General features: G+C 36.6%; 2 protein-coding genes across 2 annotated transcripts in view; one reads left to right on the forward strand and one right to left on the reverse strand.

The window, feature by feature from the left end:
* Window positions 1–10,216, reverse strand: part of LOC113065679 (SPRY domain-containing protein 3-like) — a 38,723-nt gene extending 28,507 nt beyond the window's left edge. Inside the window, exons 1-5 of the mRNA XM_026237130.1 lie at window positions 10,097–10,216; window positions 8,224–8,360; window positions 4,066–4,141; window positions 1,111–1,235; window positions 773–908 (exon numbers count right to left, since the gene is read on the reverse strand). Coding sequence (XP_026092915.1) covers window positions 773–908; window positions 1,111–1,235; window positions 4,066–4,141; window positions 8,224–8,351 — 465 coding nt within the window. The 5' untranslated portion in view covers window positions 8,352–8,360; window positions 10,097–10,216. The remainder of the gene's footprint in view (window positions 1–772; window positions 909–1,110; window positions 1,236–4,065; window positions 4,142–8,223; window positions 8,361–10,096) is intronic.
* An 8,265-nt stretch (window positions 10,217–18,481) lies between these two features.
* LOC113065680 (insulin-like growth factor-binding protein 6) lies at window positions 18,482–21,616 on the forward strand. The gene is made up of 4 exons (XM_026237132.1): window positions 18,482–19,099; window positions 19,942–19,976; window positions 20,332–20,451; window positions 20,843–21,616. Exons 1-4 carry the CDS (start codon window positions 18,730–18,732, stop codon window positions 20,954–20,956), a joined length of 639 nt encoding a protein of 212 aa, XP_026092917.1. The 5' UTR covers window positions 18,482–18,729; the 3' UTR covers window positions 20,957–21,616.
* The last annotated feature ends 500 nt before the right edge of the window (window positions 21,617–22,116 follow it).

Here is a 22,116-nt window from a genome sequence, read left to right on the forward strand (position 1 = left end):
AAGTTTCATGCAGGTGTTATGTAATTAGCTAAAGGATGTTTAAATCTATAGTGTCTAATTATTTTTACATAGGGTTGTCCAAGTTAACACTTGCAATTAATTAAATGTGCTTAACGCTGTTTTACTTTAAACATGGCAATTTCCTTATTTATGTAAAAATTGACTTAAAGGGATTTAGACGCTTTACCTAAATCATCTATAAATGTAATTTCATTGACATTTAAACCAGTCACCATAACTACCATTCAAAAGTTTGGGGACAGTAAGATTTCACCAAGGCTGCATTTATTCTATCAAAAATGCAGTAAAAACTGTAATGTTGTGCAATATTATTATAATTTTAACTAACTTTTCCAATTAAATATATTTTAAAATGTAATTTATTCCTGTCATGCAAAGCTGAATTTTCAGCATCATTACTCTGGCCTTCAATGTCAAATGACCCTTCAGAAATCATTCTAATATGTTTTTTTGGTGCTCAAGCAACATTTTTTCTTAATATTATGTTGAAAACAATTGTGCTTTCTTAAATGTTTTTGTGGGAACTGTGGAATCCATACTTTTGTGGGAATCCATACTTTTTCAAGATGGATTAATTGCATTTATTAGCATAGATTTTTGTGTCAGTATAAGAGTCTTACTGACTCTATACATTTCAACAGCTGTGTTCATCCGCAATACACGCAATACAATATATACGCAATACAAGAATTGCGTTAGTATTTCTGTGAATTGGTGACAAGTTCTTTGGTACCAAGGCACTGAGATTCACCTCCTTTCCATTCTTTGTGAAAAACACAGTGACGAGTCCGGCATCGAAAGTGTCTGCATAGATACCGCAACCAATTCGGTCACCGCGGTTACATTTAGGACCGAACTGCTGACCGACAGTGTTGCCGTTGTACAATCTGTGAAGAGGAGTGATAGAGACATCATTGACTTATAACTGGAAAGGTTCATGGAAAGAAGAAGTGATCCTGAATTAAAAAAACTTCCACCAGGCAACCAACAAAGCAAAGTTGACAAAAACACATTTTATTGATTATGGGATTAAAATACCTTACATATTTAAACAAGTAAAAAGCAAAGCAAAACAAAACAAAAACGTACTTTCCATCATCCGCATGGTAAGCTATTGAATGTGGAAGCCAGCCAGGCTGTTGGTCAAGTTTGTAATACTGGGGAACCAGGCCAACAGCAATGGTCCCTCGAACTCCAGTATCCATAATGGTCACCTTGAAGTAGCATAAAAACTATTAAAAACATATGGGCACCAGTATATGTGCAGCACAGCTAAGCAATTGTTTTTTTGACAGTTTGTTTTGAAATGACTAAAGGGCAAAAGACATCTTTCAGGGACTTCTATGCAAATGCCACCGGTAATGTGCGTCATGAGCGGCAATGATTCCAAAATAACAGACGGTGAAAGAATCAACAGTTAACAAGAACCATTTGGCTGAGTCACAGGATGGAAATGTCAGGTAACCTGCTATTAAGAATTTTAACGTCTCGGCTACTACTTATCTCTCCCTTTGTATGCAAAGCATTTCAGGAACAACTTCCACACCCTCTCCACGGCAACCTCCTCGAAGCCAGTAAATTTCCAACATACAGCTATGAAATTTGGAAAGGACTGCCAAAGCTCATTTGTTAAATTTTCTCATGCTCATAAATCAAATTCTCAGACAGACAGAGCGATTAGTTTCATTGAAAACTCAACATGGAATGGGATTTGTTAATCTTGAGGGACTATCTTGCAAAAAAGATGGATTAATACTCCTGCATGTGACTCAACAATTGTAGCCATACCGTTGGAGAGGGCAAGCATAGACAAAGTTACCCAGTTATTGCTTCAAAACTAAACTTAACCCTGTGCCCTCAGCCAAAACCAAACATGGGTGTAGAAAAAGGGACCCCACCGGTTACCAAAAGTTTAAGTCCAAGTTTCCTCATCTTCCTAATTGTCTCTTTCGAGGATTTGCTTTCCAAGCTTTGAGAAGCAACTATAAATCCTGATAACCTACATACAAACTCTTGCTTGCTGGTTAAAAGGCTTTCCTGCTCCAAAATCAGTGCACTATGATTAATTTAAGAGGCTCTCATTTAATTTACCACAGCTTTGACAAAAAACCATGCCATGAACCTTGAGGCTACAAAATTCCATGCCAGAGCTCCAGGGAAAATAATCAATTACACTAATAGAGATATTTCCACTTGACTATGGACAAAATTGATTTGCACATGCACATGTGAGCACCCTGAGAAAACAGAGCAGAGGTTAATCACTGTATGGCACTTCAATGTTGAAACAGGCGCTGAAGGTGCGGCAACACGGTCCAATCTTGATGAAGCGTTGACTTCCTTGCCCACAGGGGCTGAAATTAAACCCCTGTGAAAATGTAATGAGGAAACAGGAGGACAATGTTGACGCATATCCCGACTGGCAGATGACCTTTATGGAGAAGGAAGGAAAAAAAGTTCCCAGACTTCACCAATCTGAAGGATTCTGCGTCACAATCAGGTGATGTAGAGCATATAAAGGAAGAGCGAGTTCTTCATTTATTACTCATAGCTCACTGCTGAAGATGTCACATTCATTCCCACATGCTGCAGATATTCCCAGGGTGCACAATCACGCACTGAGTGACGTTGTTGGTCAATAAGATTGCGATACAGTCTGGTCTGAGACATCTGCTTTGAGAATATTTTTTACAAGCCACAGATGATTTTTAAATTAGAATGTTACATCTCAGTAATTCCTTCAAAAATGGGCAGTACCAAAACATTGACTCAGATTTTTACAGAAAACCCCTCGATTTTAGAGACAAGGATTGGTATGCAAAAAAAACTAACAATAATAATAACAATTATTATTATTATTTTTTATATATATATATTTGTTTTTCAAAATCAACTAGATTGCCTATAATTGCTGACAAAAATTAATCTTTACATTGTCTATGAGAATTAAAATTAGGTGAAAAAAAAAAAAAAAGATTAGCTACTGAGACAAGAACCATGGAAATGGATTAGACCCTGATCCTGGATTCTTGCTGAACCAAAATCAGAGCGTAACAATTGCTGCGTCTCGCTGTGTTCTGCTCACAACAAAGGAGAAAATGTTCTAAATGGTTTTGAATATTGGGATCATACCACCTAGTCTTATCATGCAAACTAAATCTGTTGTTTTGAACTTTACATTCAAAGGAAATAAGAAAATGTTAAGCAGGAAAGCTGTTTATAAACAATAAAAAAAAAAGTATTAATTAAGAAAAAAGTTTCTTGAACAGCAAATAAGTATATTACAAAATGATTTCTGAAGAATGAGACAGGGAAGATTGGAGTAAAGATGCTGAAAATCTATCTTAGCCATCATGGGAATAAATTAGAAAATATTCCCAAAGAGTTATTTCTGTATTTTCTATAAAATATTTCTGTTTTTACTGTATTTTTATCACATAAATGCAGACTTGTTGAGCATAAACAGACTTCTTTCAAAAACATAAAAACTCTTTCCAAACTCCACATTGTCAACAGTATGTACTGTTTCTGAAAATTTGACAAGAAAAATATAATATAACAGAATATTAATAATAAAGATGTATAAGTATTATCACAACCTACATCTGCACACAAAGCAGATTTTTTTTTTCTTAAATCTTGAAATCTGAAAAAAAAAATCAGCATATTTTTCATTTTTTCAAACAAATGTTTTTATGTATGGATTCTTAACGTGTTTATTTCTACTAATGTTAAATTTGATCTCTTTCTCTTCATCAAACAGCCAGATTAAAGAATTGCTTGACACAAACTGTATCGAGGCAGAGCTTCGATATTATTAGCTCAAACTGCTGTGAAATGAATGATACTCAAAGACAAGACATAAATCAAACATTTGGAAAACTAAAAACAAAACAAAAAATAGTGTGACTGGGGCATACAATATAGGACAAAGTTATTGGTACTTGGGTGAATGGATTTCCTAACAAAGGCAACAGAAAGGGTGTTGAAATGATTCCAATGTTTTTAGCAGCCTTTAGCAAACAAAATATGTGTACTGCTTACCTCGAAGTAACAGTTTCCCTTTGATAAGGGGCGTGGAGCCACGTAGCAGCCAACTTCATCAGAGTTCCCTTGGTAACTACAGAAGGGAAGTAATAAAAGGCTTAATCTCTAATAATCAGAGCAGTGTTGCTTTAGGTTACTTTATTAAAATGTCCAGTGATGTGTGGACTAGTTGTTGAAATCAGGTTCAGTTATGTTTCTACATGTTTTACACCAGGGTTCCTAGAATCTTGCCCTGGAGGGCCAATGCGCTGCACAGTTTAGCTCTAACCCTGATCAAACTCACCCACCTGTGTTTTTCTAATGATCTTGAAGATACTGATTAGCATATTCAGGTGTGTTTGATTAGGGTTACAGCTAAGGTCTACAGAAAAGTGGATCTCATGGGCCAGATTTGAGGATCCCTGTTTTACACTGACTACGTTTACATGCAGCCAATAACCCATTCAAAACCGGAATATTAGCAATAACCCGGTCGCGCACGGCCATGTAAACACCGGCAAAAACCTGGATATGTTCATATCCCGGTTTTTAAAAACCGGGATATTATACCTGGGGTACCCCTTTTCTAACACGAATATTTGGTCTTGTAAACACGTTTCTGCATATCCCCATCAAAATGTGTGTTCTGCGCATGTTCTATCCGCAAGGAATCTTGGTCTTTTGAGTAGAGACGGCGTATAAAAAAAAACCTGCGTGCAGTATAGCGGAAGTAAACAAGTCGAGGTTAACATGGCGAGACGCAGCACAGCACCACACTTTTGGAGCGAGGAGGAGACCAATTTCTTTATTAGTGTGGTGAAAACTAAGAATATAATGAGGCACAGTAGTGTCAAGTGCTGCTGGTGGATCAGTACCAGCGCCAAAGCGCAAACAAAGACTATCACTATCTGCCCCAAACTATTCATTATCCGCCTGCTGCTGCTGTTGTTGTCTTTGGATACAGGAAGAAGAATCGGAAATGAAGCATATTGCGTCTTAATGTTGTCCGTATGTCCAGACGCTAACCGTGCGTCGCCGTTTACATCGGGATATTGGCGACTGATTACACATTCCATGTATACAGGAGTAACTCTCTCTGCTCACGCATGTAAACGGGTTATCCCGAATGTTTCAGAAACCCGAATAGTGACCTTAACCCGACAATAACCCAAATTTTAACAGCTTGTAAACGTAGTCACTGATACGGGTGAGAGCTACTTTTGGAGTCCAACGTTTGAAGACCAAACATCAGTTCATTTTCCAAGAATTCAAGCCAGAACTAACTCAGAAAGATCAAGTTATCACAGAGCTGTCAATGCTAATGATCTTCAACAATACTACTTTGATGTTTTGATGCTTTTGACGCTAAAGGCATCATAAAAAGTAGAGCAAAATGTCTGGTCAGCTATCCTTGTGGGGACTCTCCATAAGCGTAAAGGTTTTTATACTGTACAGACCCTACACCAACCCTACACCTAACCCTCACAGGAAACTTTGTGCATTTTTAGATTTTCAAGAAACTTCATTCTGTGTAATTTATTACCTTGTTTACCCATGGGGACCTCAATTTAGGTCTCCACCGTGACACGAGTCCCCATGAATCTGTGTGTATTCAGGTTTAAGTACACACACACACACAGACACACACAGACACACATATACATATATATATATATATATATATATATATATATATATATATATATATATATACACACTCACACACACACACATTTATATACTTTACACAGATTATTTAAATACACACACAATCTTACAAAGATTTGTGGTTGTTTTTTTTTCAGCACAGACACTTCAGATGCTTTTTTTATCCATCAAAGCATGTGGGAAAGATATATTATCAGCCTCTTCCACCCAAGGTCTTTACTGGTAAATTACCTTGACAAGGGCTTTTTGACAAAACATTGGTTAATGGAATAAAGCAGTTTATTTTAAGTGCGTGTGGTTATATATCCTCTCTACACAGATTTGGTATATTCTGACCTGCACCTTGGATGTGCGTGTGGTTGATTATTTTATTAAATTAACAGTAAATTACCATTAAGAGATCATGTGTGAACAGGATATTTCAAAAATACTGGTAAATTCATTTCAGCAATTTACCAATAAGAAAATTTGTAACATTATCAGTAAATTACCGTTATGAAGCTCTGTGTGAACGCAGAGATTCCCGGTAAAAGCAAGTACAAGCTCAGATTGTGCTGACGTGAGATGTCTACTCAGGGTCAATCATAACATTCTGACGCAGATGACACATTTACTTGTGTAGTTTGGTTTGAAGTTGTCTAATACGATGTCTCTGGGCCAAAAAAGCAGCTGCTAGAATGTGAACGTTTGACAAGTATTAAAACATCATCAAAAACACTGGTGTACCAGTTTACAAACGAGGTTACAGAATTTACCGGTATTTTGAAACTGATGTGTGAATGGTGTTTTATCGGTAAAAAGATGGAACGTCATTGCTGGTGTGAACAGCGCATTTCTGTATTTACTTGTAAAGTAGTTCCAGTAATTTTCCAGCTAATTTAATACTTTTCTACTGTGTGAAAGGGGCTATTGTTTATACATTTTTCAACATTGATAATAGGGCAGGGTGAAATATATATATATATATAAAAGATATCTCGATATTGTAAAACGTTTTTACGATATTCATTTTGTATCTCGATATGTTTGCATTTGCATTTAAATAAAAAAAAAAAACTCTAGACCAAGTGATTACTTACTGCTTTTTATTAAATTAACATGTATATGTAACTGAAGTAGAGCAAAACTAGTACAGAAAGTGCATTCTGTCAACTTTTTTAGAGCATGCAATTCACAATTTACACTGTGCAACTGGGGGAAATGATTAAACTGGGATAAGTATTTTTTTTTACAAGTTTTTAGCTACGAACACAAGTCTATCGCTGGTTTAAGAGAAGCTCTGTGGCATAAAACTATGTTCCCACTGGCACTAAAATCCCTTTTAGATGGGGAGCCATTTGCTGAAGCACATAGGTATATGTATATATAAATATATATATATATATATATATATATATATATATATTAAGCAAAACACCAGGAAGAAAATGTATCTATGAAACAACAAAGCTCTGATTCAGGAATTTTAACTTTTATATCTGGCAACCACACTCATGAAAGCCCACATCGTAAAGTCGCGTAGAGCAGTCCGCAGTAACATGTTCCGTTTTTGGACATTCGGCACGTTCTTTTGGGAAAGTATGCTTACATTTTTTTTATATTCGATGTTCACAATATTTTCTAATTTTACATTGTCCTCAAAATTATTGCGATATTACCGCTAATATTCGATATATATCGCCCAGCCCTAATTGATGAGAATAAGAAATATTTCTGGAGCAGCAAATCAGAATATTAAAATGATTCCTGAATGATCATGTGACACTGAAGCCTGGAGTAAATGATGCTGATAATTTAGCTTTGCCATCACTGGAATAAATTACATTTTGATATGTATTAAAACAAAAAAAAACTATTCTTTGAAATTGCAATAGTATTTCACAATACTGTTGTTTTATAAAGTTGTGATCAAATTAAAGTAGCCTTTGTGAGCATAAGAATCTTCCAAAACATAAATAAAAAAAGTTCAATATACATATTTACGATATTTTTACTATTACTTTGAAGTCAGTGAACAAATTTTTTGCATTCTCTGAATTCTCAAACTACACAAACAAACTGATATAAATTAATTCTAAATATGCTGGAAACTTTGCATTCAAAAAAAGATGAATTATATCATCACATGTGTGGGCCTTTTTATTTTTCCGATGGATGGAATTTGCATTTCATCCCTATTCTGATCAAATAAAAACAATAGCCACTGACTTTTTTTCTCTGAAATTATAATTGTTTCAATCAGTGAGGTCAAGTGAGTCAAGGCTGATTGCATCTTTAGTGGCTCAAATACACGCACTCACGATTCTTTACGCTCGCAAGGCCAGCTCAATGAAATTGATGGGGGTGGATGGTTGCGCAGTTCAAAAAATTCAAATAAATAAGGATAAATGAAAAGCAGTGCAGAATTTTTCCATGTAAACATGTAGGGGGGTCAACACAGGCAAGGAACTGATTACTGAACACAGTGGAAAAAGAACAGAGCTAGGGTCTCTCGATGGGCAAACCTACCTTAGCGTGTCTCCATTCTTCAACATTCGTTTGTATCGCTCTTGATAACGAACAGCACGGACTTCCCTGATTTCTCTGATCCTGCGCCGCCAGTTCATAAATCTGTAGTGTAAATTGATATCATCCATCTCATAGATCTGTGGAGTGGAAAACAGTAACAGCAGATGCTGTAAGCTTTCAAAGTTTTGGATTGATCATCTGGGATTCACAACTCATTCAAGACACGAGAAGTGGAAGTAATGATGGACTTGCTGTTCACAAATTGCCATAATGAACTGTATGCCTTTTAGTAATTTTCCAACAACTTTTTTTTTTTCGTAATCATGTTTCTAGTGCAGGGTTTCCCAAACAAGAGTTCACGAGTAGAAGAAAGTTAACTAATAATGAATTAAATTGAACAGATATAGTTGCAACATTAGGCTAATTGAAATTAACCGAAATCGCAACATACATACATTTCTGGTCAATTTGTGTTTAAAATTTTAAATTCTACACCATCTCTGTATATGCAGTGAGGTTATGCATTTTGAATCGCAAAGTGTGCTAGATTCACTTTCTTCAAATATTCGCGTAACATGCAGACATTTTGTGGACAGAAGTTTAAAACGAAAGTTCACCAGTATTCCTTCGAAATAAAAGCTTGAGGATTTGAAATGTTAAAAGCTTACTGGTTTGAATGTTTTAAAGTGAAGAATGTAAAACATAAATATTACTATTATAACTTTCAGTGTAAAACGGGATAACATTATTAATGTAACCTCAAGTTTTATTTTACAGTATAATTGCAATATATTTATGTATTTATTTATAACAATTAGAAACTAATAATAATATTCAAAACTAATAATAATATTAATAGTATTGATTGATAATATCAAGTTTAACATTATTATATTCTGTTTGCTTAGTTTCATAAAACACCAGAGTGAATGTAATGAACTAAAAGAGAAGTCTATTTAAAATCCAGCATACTCTGCTGAATTTAATCACTGAAATCATCACAATATGACAAAATAATTATGTCCTTTCTGACCAAGTCATGCAGCCCCATATACAAATAATCATATAAAAAAATTGCTTCAAGTAAATATTTAACATCTAAGGTTAAAAAATAAAATGTATTACTCCTACTCTAAAGTGTGCAATGATTTAGAAATGGGATACATATTTTTCTCCCCACCTACAACTAAGATGAACAACACTCAGCAATAAATACTTAATAACCTTGAGTCAACTCAAGTTCCCCAATATCAGTTGTTCACAAAACATTTTATTTTATCACAGGGCCTTACTGTCATAACTGGCCTATACACACATGCAATAAATGACACTACTATAAAGAGTTATCTAAGAGTCTAAAAGGTCTCGACAGATGTAACGTGTCAGCTGTCATTCATACATCCAGGATATGACAGAGGATCATTCGAAATGGTTGTAATTATCATGTCAAAAAGCATTTAACAACAGACACAGAAATTATTTGTTTCTCATAAAAAGTCGGACAGACAGAAGTCTAGACTAAAACATCTGGGTAACGTTAACGTTATATAAATACTGACTACATCAATGCTATATATAGTGTCAACAATAAACTCTTACTTAACTTCTGTTAAAACAGCGAACTATTTAAATATTACTTGTATGTTTAAAGAAAAGTCTGTATCATATTTTGAGACAGAAGGAAAATAATTATTACGTAATAGAAGCAATAGCTTTTACTAGCAGGTTAGTTTCAATCACTGCTAATCACCTTACATAGCTAACAAATTATTAGCTTTGAGACCTAACGCTACTCGAAATGAAATGAACCGCTAAATGTCTACAATGTCATTAAAGTGTAACGTATCTAAATATCATGTCATCACGTACGTACCTTATGTTCATCAGCGGGAAAACTTTAAAACATTCTAAGGCCACTTGTGTTTACTTCTAGCTCTCGACTCCATTCGCTAAGCTACCCGACAAACTTCGCTGAAGTGAGGGCGGTTCTTCCTGGATGGCGTCAGTGGAGGAATGAATGCAGCGCACCAGTGATTGACAGGTAATTGACCAATGAGAAGCGTCGCAGCGAGTCGCAGTGGTTTTTACGAACAGCGCAGGACAGAAAAGCTTTTGATCAATTTTAAAATTAATATGTTGAGATTTTTTTTTAATATAGGCTATAGTTGGATCCTATTTTATATATAAATAAATCTATTATAATCGCAATCATAGAATCTTTTATTATTATTATTATTATTATTATTATTATTATTATTATTATAAAAAATACGATTGTGGCTATATTTAATGGACAATATTCAGTCAGTATCGTAAAAATAAACCTAACAGGGTAATCAGGGTTTATTCTGCAATAATGACCAGCTGACTGAATATTATCGCTTGAATTGCCACAGTCACATTTGATAAATTAAAAACACTGTACATTATCTCACAGCTAATTGTTGACATGAAACAAATATTTTATAATTTTACTTGTAAAAACCAAAGTTACACGTAATTTCTCTGGCCAATGGTTATTATTGTGAAACATCTGACTTGCAAATACAAAGAATCAAGTCATGTCATGAAGTGACACAAATATAACATTATTAACACAAGTGTTGACACAAATACTTCCATTGTTCATTCACTGTGTGGATATATTTTCAGACTATTAAAACTTTCTGGCATTTTATTACCTCAGTCTCACACAACTGAAAAGTGGGTTACAGAACATTTGGCACAATCTAAGAGCCCCTTATAATGGTGACTCGTAACAACTGCAGGAGTTAAATGTAGCCTACTATATACTGTAAGCGAGCATGACATCTGAAAGACAGGATGATGCATGTATCTTAATTTTGGTTTAATTTACACTGAAGCTGCTGACAAATGGAAGCAGCAAGGATTCAAAAGAAACACAAGGGCTGGAACGATCAAACTCTGTCTTGTAGACAGAGATGAGGAGGAAAATCGTGTAATCTGGTGAATCTAGAAGCAGAGAGACCCCATCAGTTTGGCACACTTCTCCATTCTCCAGCCAGGACATGTGGAAACAGAGAACGGGGTCGTGCTGTGGCAAGGATGGGAATGTCAGACAGCAGGTGATTTTCTGCATTCTTTGCCAAGACTAATCAACTCTAATAAGCGAACATCAGCCAGCCGACGTCTCCGTAACGCTCCAACCTTTTGTGGTTTCCAGAAGTTAAATAACTATAGTAGACCTATCAAATGGGGATACGTAGTTCAATGGTATCCGTTACCGATAAACAGAACTAGAAAGACACTCAGAAGGCAAACATGTTTGTGTTAAAAAGAACTATGACCACACATGTCAATATTGTAAGATAATCATCTAAATCCTGTTTGCCTTCTGCACTCGTACACTGTTAGCAATTGATGTAATTACAATAAATTTTACAACAACGCACTGTATTCATGTTTTTGTTGTAAATCCAAATGCATGATGGGAAATTAACGGACAGTCCTGTAAAATTATTGTAACTACACTGTAGAAGCATTTTTTTACAGCAACCGCATAGCATTGTGGGATCGCTGCTGTTTGAATTTTGAAATTACGCGGCCAACGGACGGTACTTTTTGGAAGAAAGAACATGTCTCAGGTATGTAACATAAAATTTGTTTTATAAGTCTTTATATATTAATACTGGTGATCTGAGTGAGTGCTGATTGTTTCATTTGGTATAATTCAGTGGAATAGGGTGAAGTTAGTTAAAATCGCGTCTTCATACTCGATCCAGATTTACATCGCAAGAACTTTACCCAGAAACTATTGGACTTTGAGCTGGAACTCGGTGTGCTTCCACCGCAGTTACCATGATCTAAATAAAGTTCTGGGTAAAAAAAATGCCCCTCAGAAAGTCCCTGCTCGCGAGGTACTTGTTCAAAGGTAACGTTACTGAACTTTCGGGAGTGGCAATGCAGCATTGTAATTTCAACCACCATTTCTTTTGATAATTTTTAAAATATTACTGACATCGTGTCATGAAAGGTATAACGTTAGTGTTTTAACTATTTCAGGCGAGAATGTAGTTGTTTAAAACTCAAATATGCGGTTTATTTATAAAGACTGCGTCTATTAAAAAATGTGTTTCGCTGATGTCGGAGACGGTCAACTCCACGCGATCAGCGGGAGCTCAGGGATCATTAATCCGTCGGGAGCACTCTCAACTCGGGTAGACATCTGACATTTGCCGCTGGCTGTGATGTCTCTTTAGTGGTAAAGCATAAAATATAATTCGTTTTGGGTGAACCGAACAGGTAATCTTTGGTCTTTATTCAGTTAATCTTTTAATATGTTAAAATGAAAATAGGAGACAATAGGCTACTGTTTGGTATAATATTTTGTTTTATATAATGAAGGCCTAACGTTACACATTTCCCTGAACTTTATTTCTGCGTCTATTAATATGTTTAACGAATGAAAATGAGAACGAAAGGAGGCAGTGGTGTTTGATATCATATTTCGTCTTATTGAAATGAGGGGGGGTCGGTGGAAACGCGTCATAACTGTACCACGGTCATGAACGGTCAAGGCAGAAGGAAAAGACTGAGCGGGAACAGCTGTAGACACTCCGCAGGATCAGCTGCACACTGGCTGCTAGATGGAACATATGTTTGCTTGCTTTAAGCCCTGTTAATAATTGTCATATGGTTATATGTCAAAGAAGAAAGGAAAGGCTGTAATTCAACATAATCCTATTGCATCCTTAAAATGCCTAGTCTAAATTAGGAAAAACCATACCATAACTTATTCTCCCACCTGATAAAATTGGTACTTTTGCCCATCCTGCCAATACTGCCACTCATGCGTGTGTAGTGAAGGGTTCTAGTGCTCTTTTAGTTATCATATTGTGTATGCATTTCAGGAGAGGCACTAAGTGCAGACAAATGGAAGATGTCTTTGGAAGGGACAACTGTGATGGGGCCCCACAACAACCTTCTGAATGGAGTGCAGCGACCTTCACTGTCTACATGTTTAACTAACAGTATCCTAAAGAGGCCTCAAACACTAAAGGTATGTTTAAACTGTTTGCACACTTATAAAGAAAATAGACTCTACGATATACTCTATGCATTGATGTCAAAAGACAGGTTTCCATTAGGGCTGCAACTAACGATTATTTTGATAAACGATTAATCTGTCGATTATTTTTACGATTAATCGATTAATCGGTTTATGTACTTATATTTTAGTTTTTTCCATTTTTTCCCCAAGTAAATTATTAATAAAGGGTCTTTATCATTCAGCATAGATTTTTAAGAGATTTTAACCATTTTGCATTGTCATATCCTCATCAAAAATATACCTGGAGTTGTTTTATTATGTTAGTAATCCTTTGTCGAACTCTTCTGCAATCAAAACACTGACCCATACTCTAGCAAAATTCACAAGGAGATTTCAAATATTGTTTTCACCATGGCAGTCCTTAGAGCTCCTAAAGTAGTTTAACATCCCAAACAAAGCTTAAGGAATCTTTGAGAACATATTTTCACGAAGTATAAGGATAAAACAGAATAAAATTGCAGTGCATTGTATTTTATTATTTACTGGGAAAAAGCTTTATAGCTTATGCTGTGAAATTATAAACAATCCTTCGAAAAAAAAGTGCCAATGGCATGAAACCTGAATGGAACTCACAATTTAAAGTAGGCTAAAATCCATCAGAAGGTTGTCCAGAAAAAAAAAATTGGGACACACACAAAAAACCTGCTGTGTGAAAAAGAGCAGTGAATACTTAGAAAAGAAGTGCATTTTAAATATACTCAAACATTTACCTCTCTCATTCAGTCATAATTAGGCTGCAAGTCTGAATTATGAACTGGTAAACGACAAACTGATCACATAACATGTTTATAAAGCTTTAAATGTTAACTGTTAAAAAGCAATGTTATCAGCTTTTACGACTAAACATTTGCAAACAACCTTGTACTGGAGAATCTGCACAAATAAAATTCTTAGGGGCCGTTCACATATCGCACCTAAAAACGCGTGGAAAACGCTAGTCGCGCCGCTTTCTCCTTCTTTCCAAAGCGCTCGGGCAGAAGCGCCCCTGAGGCGTCTGCCTTTGCTAAGCAACCATGACGTGCCCTCTCCATTATAATCTCCATGAAGACCCGGAAATTTCAGCAAAGGATAAATGGATGCGGTGTGGACGCGCCTGGAAAAACGGGCGCATCGCACGCGTGCGTGTCGCGACCGCGTCGCTTCCATTATGAGAGTGCATACTGCGCGCCTACATAGGAAATAACGAACTTGAGCACGCAAAAGACACGATATGTGAACGGCCCCTTAAACAGTTCAGTAGTGTAGAGTTTACAGGTTACTCTTCATTTTGAAGGCTCAAAGTAAAGTACTCCCACTTCCCACTGAATGCTGCAGAGACGCTGTTGTTCGGGAAGCACGTGACATAAAACGAGGTCGGCTATTGGCTATTCGCTACTTCACCTGCTATACTGGCTGAGTAAAACCTCCGGTGGCTCATTACTGCCACACTTTGGTCACCGCAGATTTGAAATATGCACGAAATGAGCCGCTTATGGCAAATAAAATTTGTTTAGCGACGAATCGATTACTAAATTAGTTGACAACTATTTTAATAATCGATTTTAATCGATTAAATCGATTCGTTGTTTCAGCTCTAGTTTCCATCCAATTCCTTTGCACCTTTTAAGCGCATTCGTAGAAATTTGGCAAAGAAACCCTATAACTGGAGAGCATTTCCATCAGCTCTGTTATGTAAATTAGAAATGGACAGGAGAGTAGTCATGAAACGCTGTGGGATCAAAACTTAAGGGGCAACTTAAAACAGCCGATAGAGTTGCAACAAATGTGCATTTATGTTGCATTTATTAGCAAGTCAATCCACATAAAAAGTTTTATTCACATTAGAATATTTTGTGAATTTGAACCGTTTCCATTCAGGATTTTTTTGTTTGTTTTCAAAATGTTAAAATGTGCATTAAAAAGCTGGATGGAGACAAAGCTATTGCTATTAAGTGTCTAACATAGAGTTGGTATTGCCCTGCAAGACATTTATGTAAACACAGAGAAGTCTGACAGACAGCAGTTTAACATTACAATTTTCATTAAGTCAATTTTGGGGGTTAAAGTCATTAGATGTGATTTTACTTTTTCCTTTCTCTTTGGAGTGTTATAAGCTCTTGGTGAATGAAGAAGATCTGTATAGGGTGGCCATATGCGCCGTTCATACGGGACACGTCCCCGCCAGGATTTTAATATTGCCTAAAACATCCAGGTCGATCGAGAGCTAAAGAGAGCAGAACAGACAGCTCCTTAAGCTTTTGAAATTGCTCTCATGTGTTTGTTCGTTCGTTTAAATTGAAGCGTCACTCTTAAACGCTGTTTCTTTAAAAAGGGAAACTACTTTGTTTGGCCTTCCAAAAGAGAACACGACTAGAAATCATGTTTATATCACATTTATAATGGGTTTGACATTATAATGAAATAAACATTATAATTAAATGTTTGTCTCGTTGCTTCGGCCGGACAGGGCACAGTATGTTAAGTGGCATAACATTTCAGTCACATGATAGATAGATTGGATAGCTGGTCAATCAGAGCACACTTTGCTTTTCAGAACGATGAACTTTGTAAAAATCAACACGTTTCAGAAGGCGAGGAGAGGAGTACCTGTAGAGGAGAAACAATAATGTGTTTTTTTAACCTTAAACCGCTTAAACATTTCATTACACCAAATACACAAAATAATGTTCTTTTTAGCAACGTCATATGACCCATTTTGCAGACACTTTTGTCCAAAGCGACATTCGAATTTACAGTGCATACAGTGACATTATATATTTAAGAAAAACAATGTAAAAGCCAATGTAATTCTAAATGTTATGTTGTTAAATGTGTTGATGTTAAATAAATACATCAACGTCATTTTTTTTCTACAAGCAAGTTTACTTTTTATGTTTTTTTTTTTACACAGTATTTATCATTACCTGATATGAAAACTTGTTTTTACTCTCTCTGTTTTCAGAGCTTTTTGTGGAATCAATTCCAAGATGTCAGCAAAGCAGAGAAGAGACGGAGGATCAACGCACCTGTCTGCACCCTATTAAGAAGACTCCTGGGTTTTGAGTTGATGGGCTAGTATTGATGCCCACCCAAACCCCACAGCTTCCCCAGTTCAAGACTGGTTGGGACCTTTTGTTATTTATTACCATGTTCCCCCTGATGATAGACTGTCTGGAAGTGAGCTAGATTCTTCAGTGAAACTGTAATTTTGTTTGTATGAAAAAAAAAGATAAAATACATTTGTAATATGTGATGTTGCATAGTGTGTTAATAATAAAAAATAATAAAAAGTTGCCATTGTTTTGGTTTTAATTTTGGAAGATGGAAAATTGCAGTATTTTATTTTATTAAGAATTACAATATTGTAATTGTCTCCTGTAAAATTACAGGAAATTCCTGGCAACTGAGTTGCAGTAAATATACAGTAAATTTAAATAAATTACAGCATTTTACTGTAATAATGCTACTTTAATCACAGTAGCACTGCTGTAAAAATACAGGACTCTATTGTATTAAAAAAACAATATATTACCTGTATATTACTTGCTGTAAATTCACGGCAATTAGTTGCCAGGAATTTCCTGTAAAATTACAATAAATTTTTAACAGTGTACCAGCCCATCTTTGACATCTTAACTTCCATCCTGCTTCATAACAACTTTAAAAAACACCACTCTGTCCTTATGGGACCCTTTCAGCTGGGTGTGACTAGTAAGCAGGCTTTTGCATGTAAGAGACCCCATCAAATACATCTGCTTGGTGCATCCTGTTGGTATAAATCTTGGCATAAACCCCTTGGCCACTGTATGGAATTTTCATCGTCTGACACTTTTCTGCACTGAAAGACGACTCATGAACTCTTAATGAATTAATAGAATCTGGGCCAAAGGACAACTAGAACTTTATGAAGTCCTCCAAAGAGATCAGATTTATCTGGTTGACTAGGCTGATGGATTGCATTATTAGCTGCTGGCATATATCGTCTTGTGTACATTCCAGTGAAAACACTGGCCCAATTATCCACATGGTCCCTTCTCCAAAATAAACCATTAAGCGGCAGAATCTCCTTTGGTTGAATGACCACTCCATCATAAAGCAACGTTCTCATGCAGGTGGTCATTCACTGTGCTTGTTAAGTCTGATGTCACATGTCACCTGGTCCAAACGTTCCATCAAATCCCAAAAGCAAATAATAAACGGTGCCAATATACACTCACAAATTGCTGTAATACTACTGAAAAAAATTATGATCCTAAGCTTCATCTCCATACGGAAATCTCTGATGGCCAGACAGAAACTGTTCAAATATTGGTGTCCAGGACACCTTGACTGTTGTTTATAGTTTTTTTTAAAGCTTTGTTTGAATGTGTGAATAAACAGTGCTTAATAAATGGCTGTTGAGATTGCGTGCTCTCAACTGAAACAAGTAGAGGCTTGGACTCAGAAACTGTATTTCTTATGTCACAACTTAACGTGTTGTAGATCTTCTTGTGTATGCTTGGTCTATAAATGAGTTTCTTTCTTCATCTTTTTTTGTTACTTTTTGGCTTTGTAATTTGCAACAAAATATCATTACTGGATCTGACGTGACGTATCCTAGACTTTTACAATAATTTTTTGTGCTTAAACTCCATGCTCAAGTTTTTCTGCATCCGTTTTGTGAGTGCAACATGCCAACATGTTAATATCCAATCAACAGCCCAATCCGTGCTCTACATTTAGTCTTTTTCGATAATCTGTTATGTTCTGAAGTATACCACAATAAGGAAGAAAAGATCCTTCACCATTAGTGCACAAGTAGTTTTCTGCATCTGAAAGATCATGGACAGGTTTAAAAAGTAACTAATACTACTATGATGCATAAAAAAGCTTGACTTCTATCAAGTGGCCAGTCTTTTTAGCATTGTTAGAAGCAACAGGGTTAATGGTGTAACTCTCCCACAAGGAAATTACCGTAGTCGGCAGAGAAATCGAATCCCTCACCTTCATTGTTATCATGGCAAAGATTACTAGAACATTTTCACAGATGATGCAAAAAAAGTAACCATCATAGCCAGAGTAAGTATCCTGGGCAAAGGAATGTTTCCAGATACAATAATGGGTGAGGGAAAGCTGGAGAAGTGCTTGATGATTTCTAAAAGGAAAAATAATCTCTCTCTCTTTCTTTCCACCCCCCCTTACACTCTCTCTCTCTCTCTCTCTCTCTCTGTCTCTCAGTCCCAGCCCCTGAAGGTGTCATAACTGTGCTCTCTCCCTCTTGCTCTCTATCACCGCCTTTCAAATCTTTAAAAGCCGCTGCTTGCCGTTTCTCACTCGTTCTCGGTTTGTATCCTCTGGCACTGCAGGGGACTCCCGGCTCTCAGCCTCACTAAGCTGAAAAGCGAGCAAAGAAACAGAGAGGGGAAAGAGAAATAGACTTCCAGAAATAGCATCAGCCACGTACGACACAACTGAGCATGGAGAACCTGAGACCCGGACGCAAGATGTCCTTCCTTTCCAACTTGACCCCGGTTGTCCTGTTGCTGATCGTCCACTGTGGATCCTGGTCTTTGGCGGGTCGCTTGGGCCCCAACAAAAACTGTCAGACCTGCAAAGATGGGCACCCCTTGGCTGCGGGCCGGACCTCCAGGGACCCGGCAGGGGCGCCCAGCACAAATGTGTTGGCGTTGGGGGAGCCCTGTGGGGTTTACACACTGAGCTGCGCCAAGGGGCTTCGCTGTGTACCCCCTCCACGTGAACACAGCCCCCTTCAGGCTCTGCTGCAGGGCAGAGGCTCCTGCACCAAACAGAGCAAAACGAGTCCCACCGAGAGGCCCCGCCCCACAGGTAAGAGCTTCAGCCAGCTGATGCTTTTGCGGTCCCTTCCTCCGTCTTGTAGCTCCGCCGGCGTTGTACCATGCCACATGCGGTGAGAAAATGCAATGGGCAATCTGCTTTAAGTACCACAGCGAAATAGCTTGAGGATGCATTTCAGGTTCAGATGTGCTGGCAAGCCGCTGTGCTGCAGTGGCCATATCAGAGGCTTAGTAGAATGACAAAGCTGTAACTGAACCAAGGACATGGGCATAAAGTGCTGGGAATAGCTGCTGATGTGATGGCTGTAAATTCTTTCTGAGTGTAAAGGCATTTCTGTGGTTTGAGGCTTTCACACATCGTAAATACGCATGAACATCACTTGTAATGATGGACATTTGTATTAATGTGCAAGGGTTGTATATGAGTACAGATGTCTGTGTGAAATTGTGACAGTATATGAATTGTGCCATGCATATGGACATCACAACTATTCAGAGCAGAATAAAGAGGAGCAACAGAGGAGATAAAGAGCGAAAGTAATGTGTGTTTGTGTGTGTGTGTATCAGTGTCACCAACATTCCTAGAGTCTCATTTCAAGTAGAAGGTGAAATGCAGTCATGCAGTCTCCATCTACTGTTTACTTTAGGTCATTACAACTAGAGAGCCTATAATATATTGTCAATTCATGGGAATGATTTGAGGAAATATTCCCTACAAATGTGTGTTTTTCCAGTTTAAGTAACCCAAATAAAACAACATATACTCTTAAATCACAGATAAACATATTTAGTCAAATCACAGTTTGTAATGGCTTTTTTTTTTAATGCAGAGTCATAAATTAGTATTAATGATTCTATTCATGTTTTTCATAGGGCCACATCCTTCGAACAGTGGTGAAATAGAAAAGGTGAGTCTATTCTTTGTTTTTTTGTTTTCTATGCTCACAATGAAAACAGAGCATGAAAAATACAAAAAAAATCTACTGGACAAAGGGTTACATACAGTATGTTGTATTTTTAATTATATCAATTGTTGGATCTTAAATTAAAGAGGAACTCTGGTTTTAAGATCCTGAGAATTTTATGATTTTATAATAATTATAGAATTTCATATAATAATTATTTTATATTATTACACCAAACTAATTTGTATACTTCTAGGTAGTGCTATGTACAAAAAAATGGATGCCTTTTAGAAATATAGATAAAACAAATGCTTATGTATAGTATTCCAATATTTCGTTTTCAACACTTGCTCACCAGGCTCCATGTCGTAAGCTGCTCAACTCTGTCTTGCGTGGACTCGAACTCACCATTTTCCAGTCGGATCGGGACATCTACATCCCAAACTGTGACACTCGTGGTTTCTACAGGAAAAAGCAGGTACTGGTTGACTAATTTTATATCATGTTACTGTAGGAAAATTTCATTTTCAAGATTCAAGTGTCTTTATTGTCATGGTCAAAAAGGTTTTACATTGCCAAAGGATTGGTAACTTTATCATTTAGAAACAATTAGAATAATGAGAAGGATCATTTTATCACTGTTTACTCTTATTGATAGGTCTTCCTTTTTATTTGTTAAATAACAGTATCTATCATACTTCCTTGCGGAAGTTCATGAGCTGTTTTTCCAGCTTAGTTTCCTTTAATGAACTGAGGAGGAAGTTTTGATATCTGAAGGTCACCACTATGAGCCATTTTACATTGTGAATGTTGGTGTGCACAGTAGAATGACGTATAAAAAGCCAGAACAATCTCCTGTTGTCTTGTAGTGTCGGTCCTCTAAGGGCATGCAGCGTGGCCAATGCTGGTGCGTCGACGAGATGGGAAACACAGTGCCATCACGTGCCGGCGAGGATGGCATTTTACCATGTGATGGAGAGTGAGGGGAGCGACTGCCCCACAGCTCTGAGCCTGGAGGAGGAGGAGGGGTACAGGGAGAGGGGATGACTTCAACTTGGTGCAAGCCACTGCCAGACCAGAACACTCCAGGGATAAACCACTTGACATGGGAATGGGCCCTCACTCAGAACGTCCAAACCACATTCACTGCCATAAACTCGAATAAACAGCATCAGAACACTAATGACCACTACACCACATGAACTTAAGCTGGGATAGATCAGCTGTTACAGAGAGATATTTAATTCCCTGGCCACAACTTCTATCCACGCTTATGTTTGTTTTTCAATGGGCGGTTTAACTATTAAGCAGATGCTTTCGAACCCGTCCCCTCTCCCCTTCTTCAGTGATACACTGACTAAACTATACTTATGAAAATGGAACATACTTTCTCGTCTAATTTATTCTGGAGTTACTAAATTTCCTTGAATTTTCTCCTCAAAGACTTGCGTGCTTTTGAATTGTACACATTGTCATGTAATCGACATCTAAACTCTATCATAATGTGCACATTTGGCAAGTACTCGTTTAGGCCTATATGACACTCTGCAAATGCACGTCGTGGATTATTTGTACATAAGTGAGGTTATCGTGGTTGGTTGTGTCATGAGGTAGAATATTCTTGAATGCTGATGGCTGTTATATTTTTATACATTTTATATATATATATATATATATATATATATATATATATATATATATATATATATATATATATATATATATATATATATATATAATATATATATACTGTATATATATAAAAACATATAATTTGTTGATTTATTTAATGAACTACGATGCCATGTATTTTTATATTGTCAGCAGTTTTTCATTGTCAAAACAGAGCTTATTTTTTAATTTGCTAAGAGAGTGAGTACCATGCGTTGGTGTCACCATAAAAAGGGATTAAAAACAAAGAAATACAATTTAAACACACCCTTAAGAGCATTTACTGCTGTACATGTTTTTTATATATATATATATAATATTTGTTATTTTATGTCACAGTTGTTTCATTATTTATGTTGATATGTTGACCCTTCAGTATTGGACAATTCTGTGTATTTTTTTCAGAACTCTGTGTTTTGTCATTCCAAAAATGCATTGAGAAAAAAGTGCACAAAATAATGTCTGATCAATG

This window comes from Carassius auratus, chromosome 48, assembly GCF_003368295.1.
Source record: "Carassius auratus strain Wakin chromosome 48, ASM336829v1, whole genome shotgun sequence".
Taxonomy (NCBI): domain Eukaryota; kingdom Metazoa; phylum Chordata; class Actinopteri; order Cypriniformes; family Cyprinidae; genus Carassius; species Carassius auratus.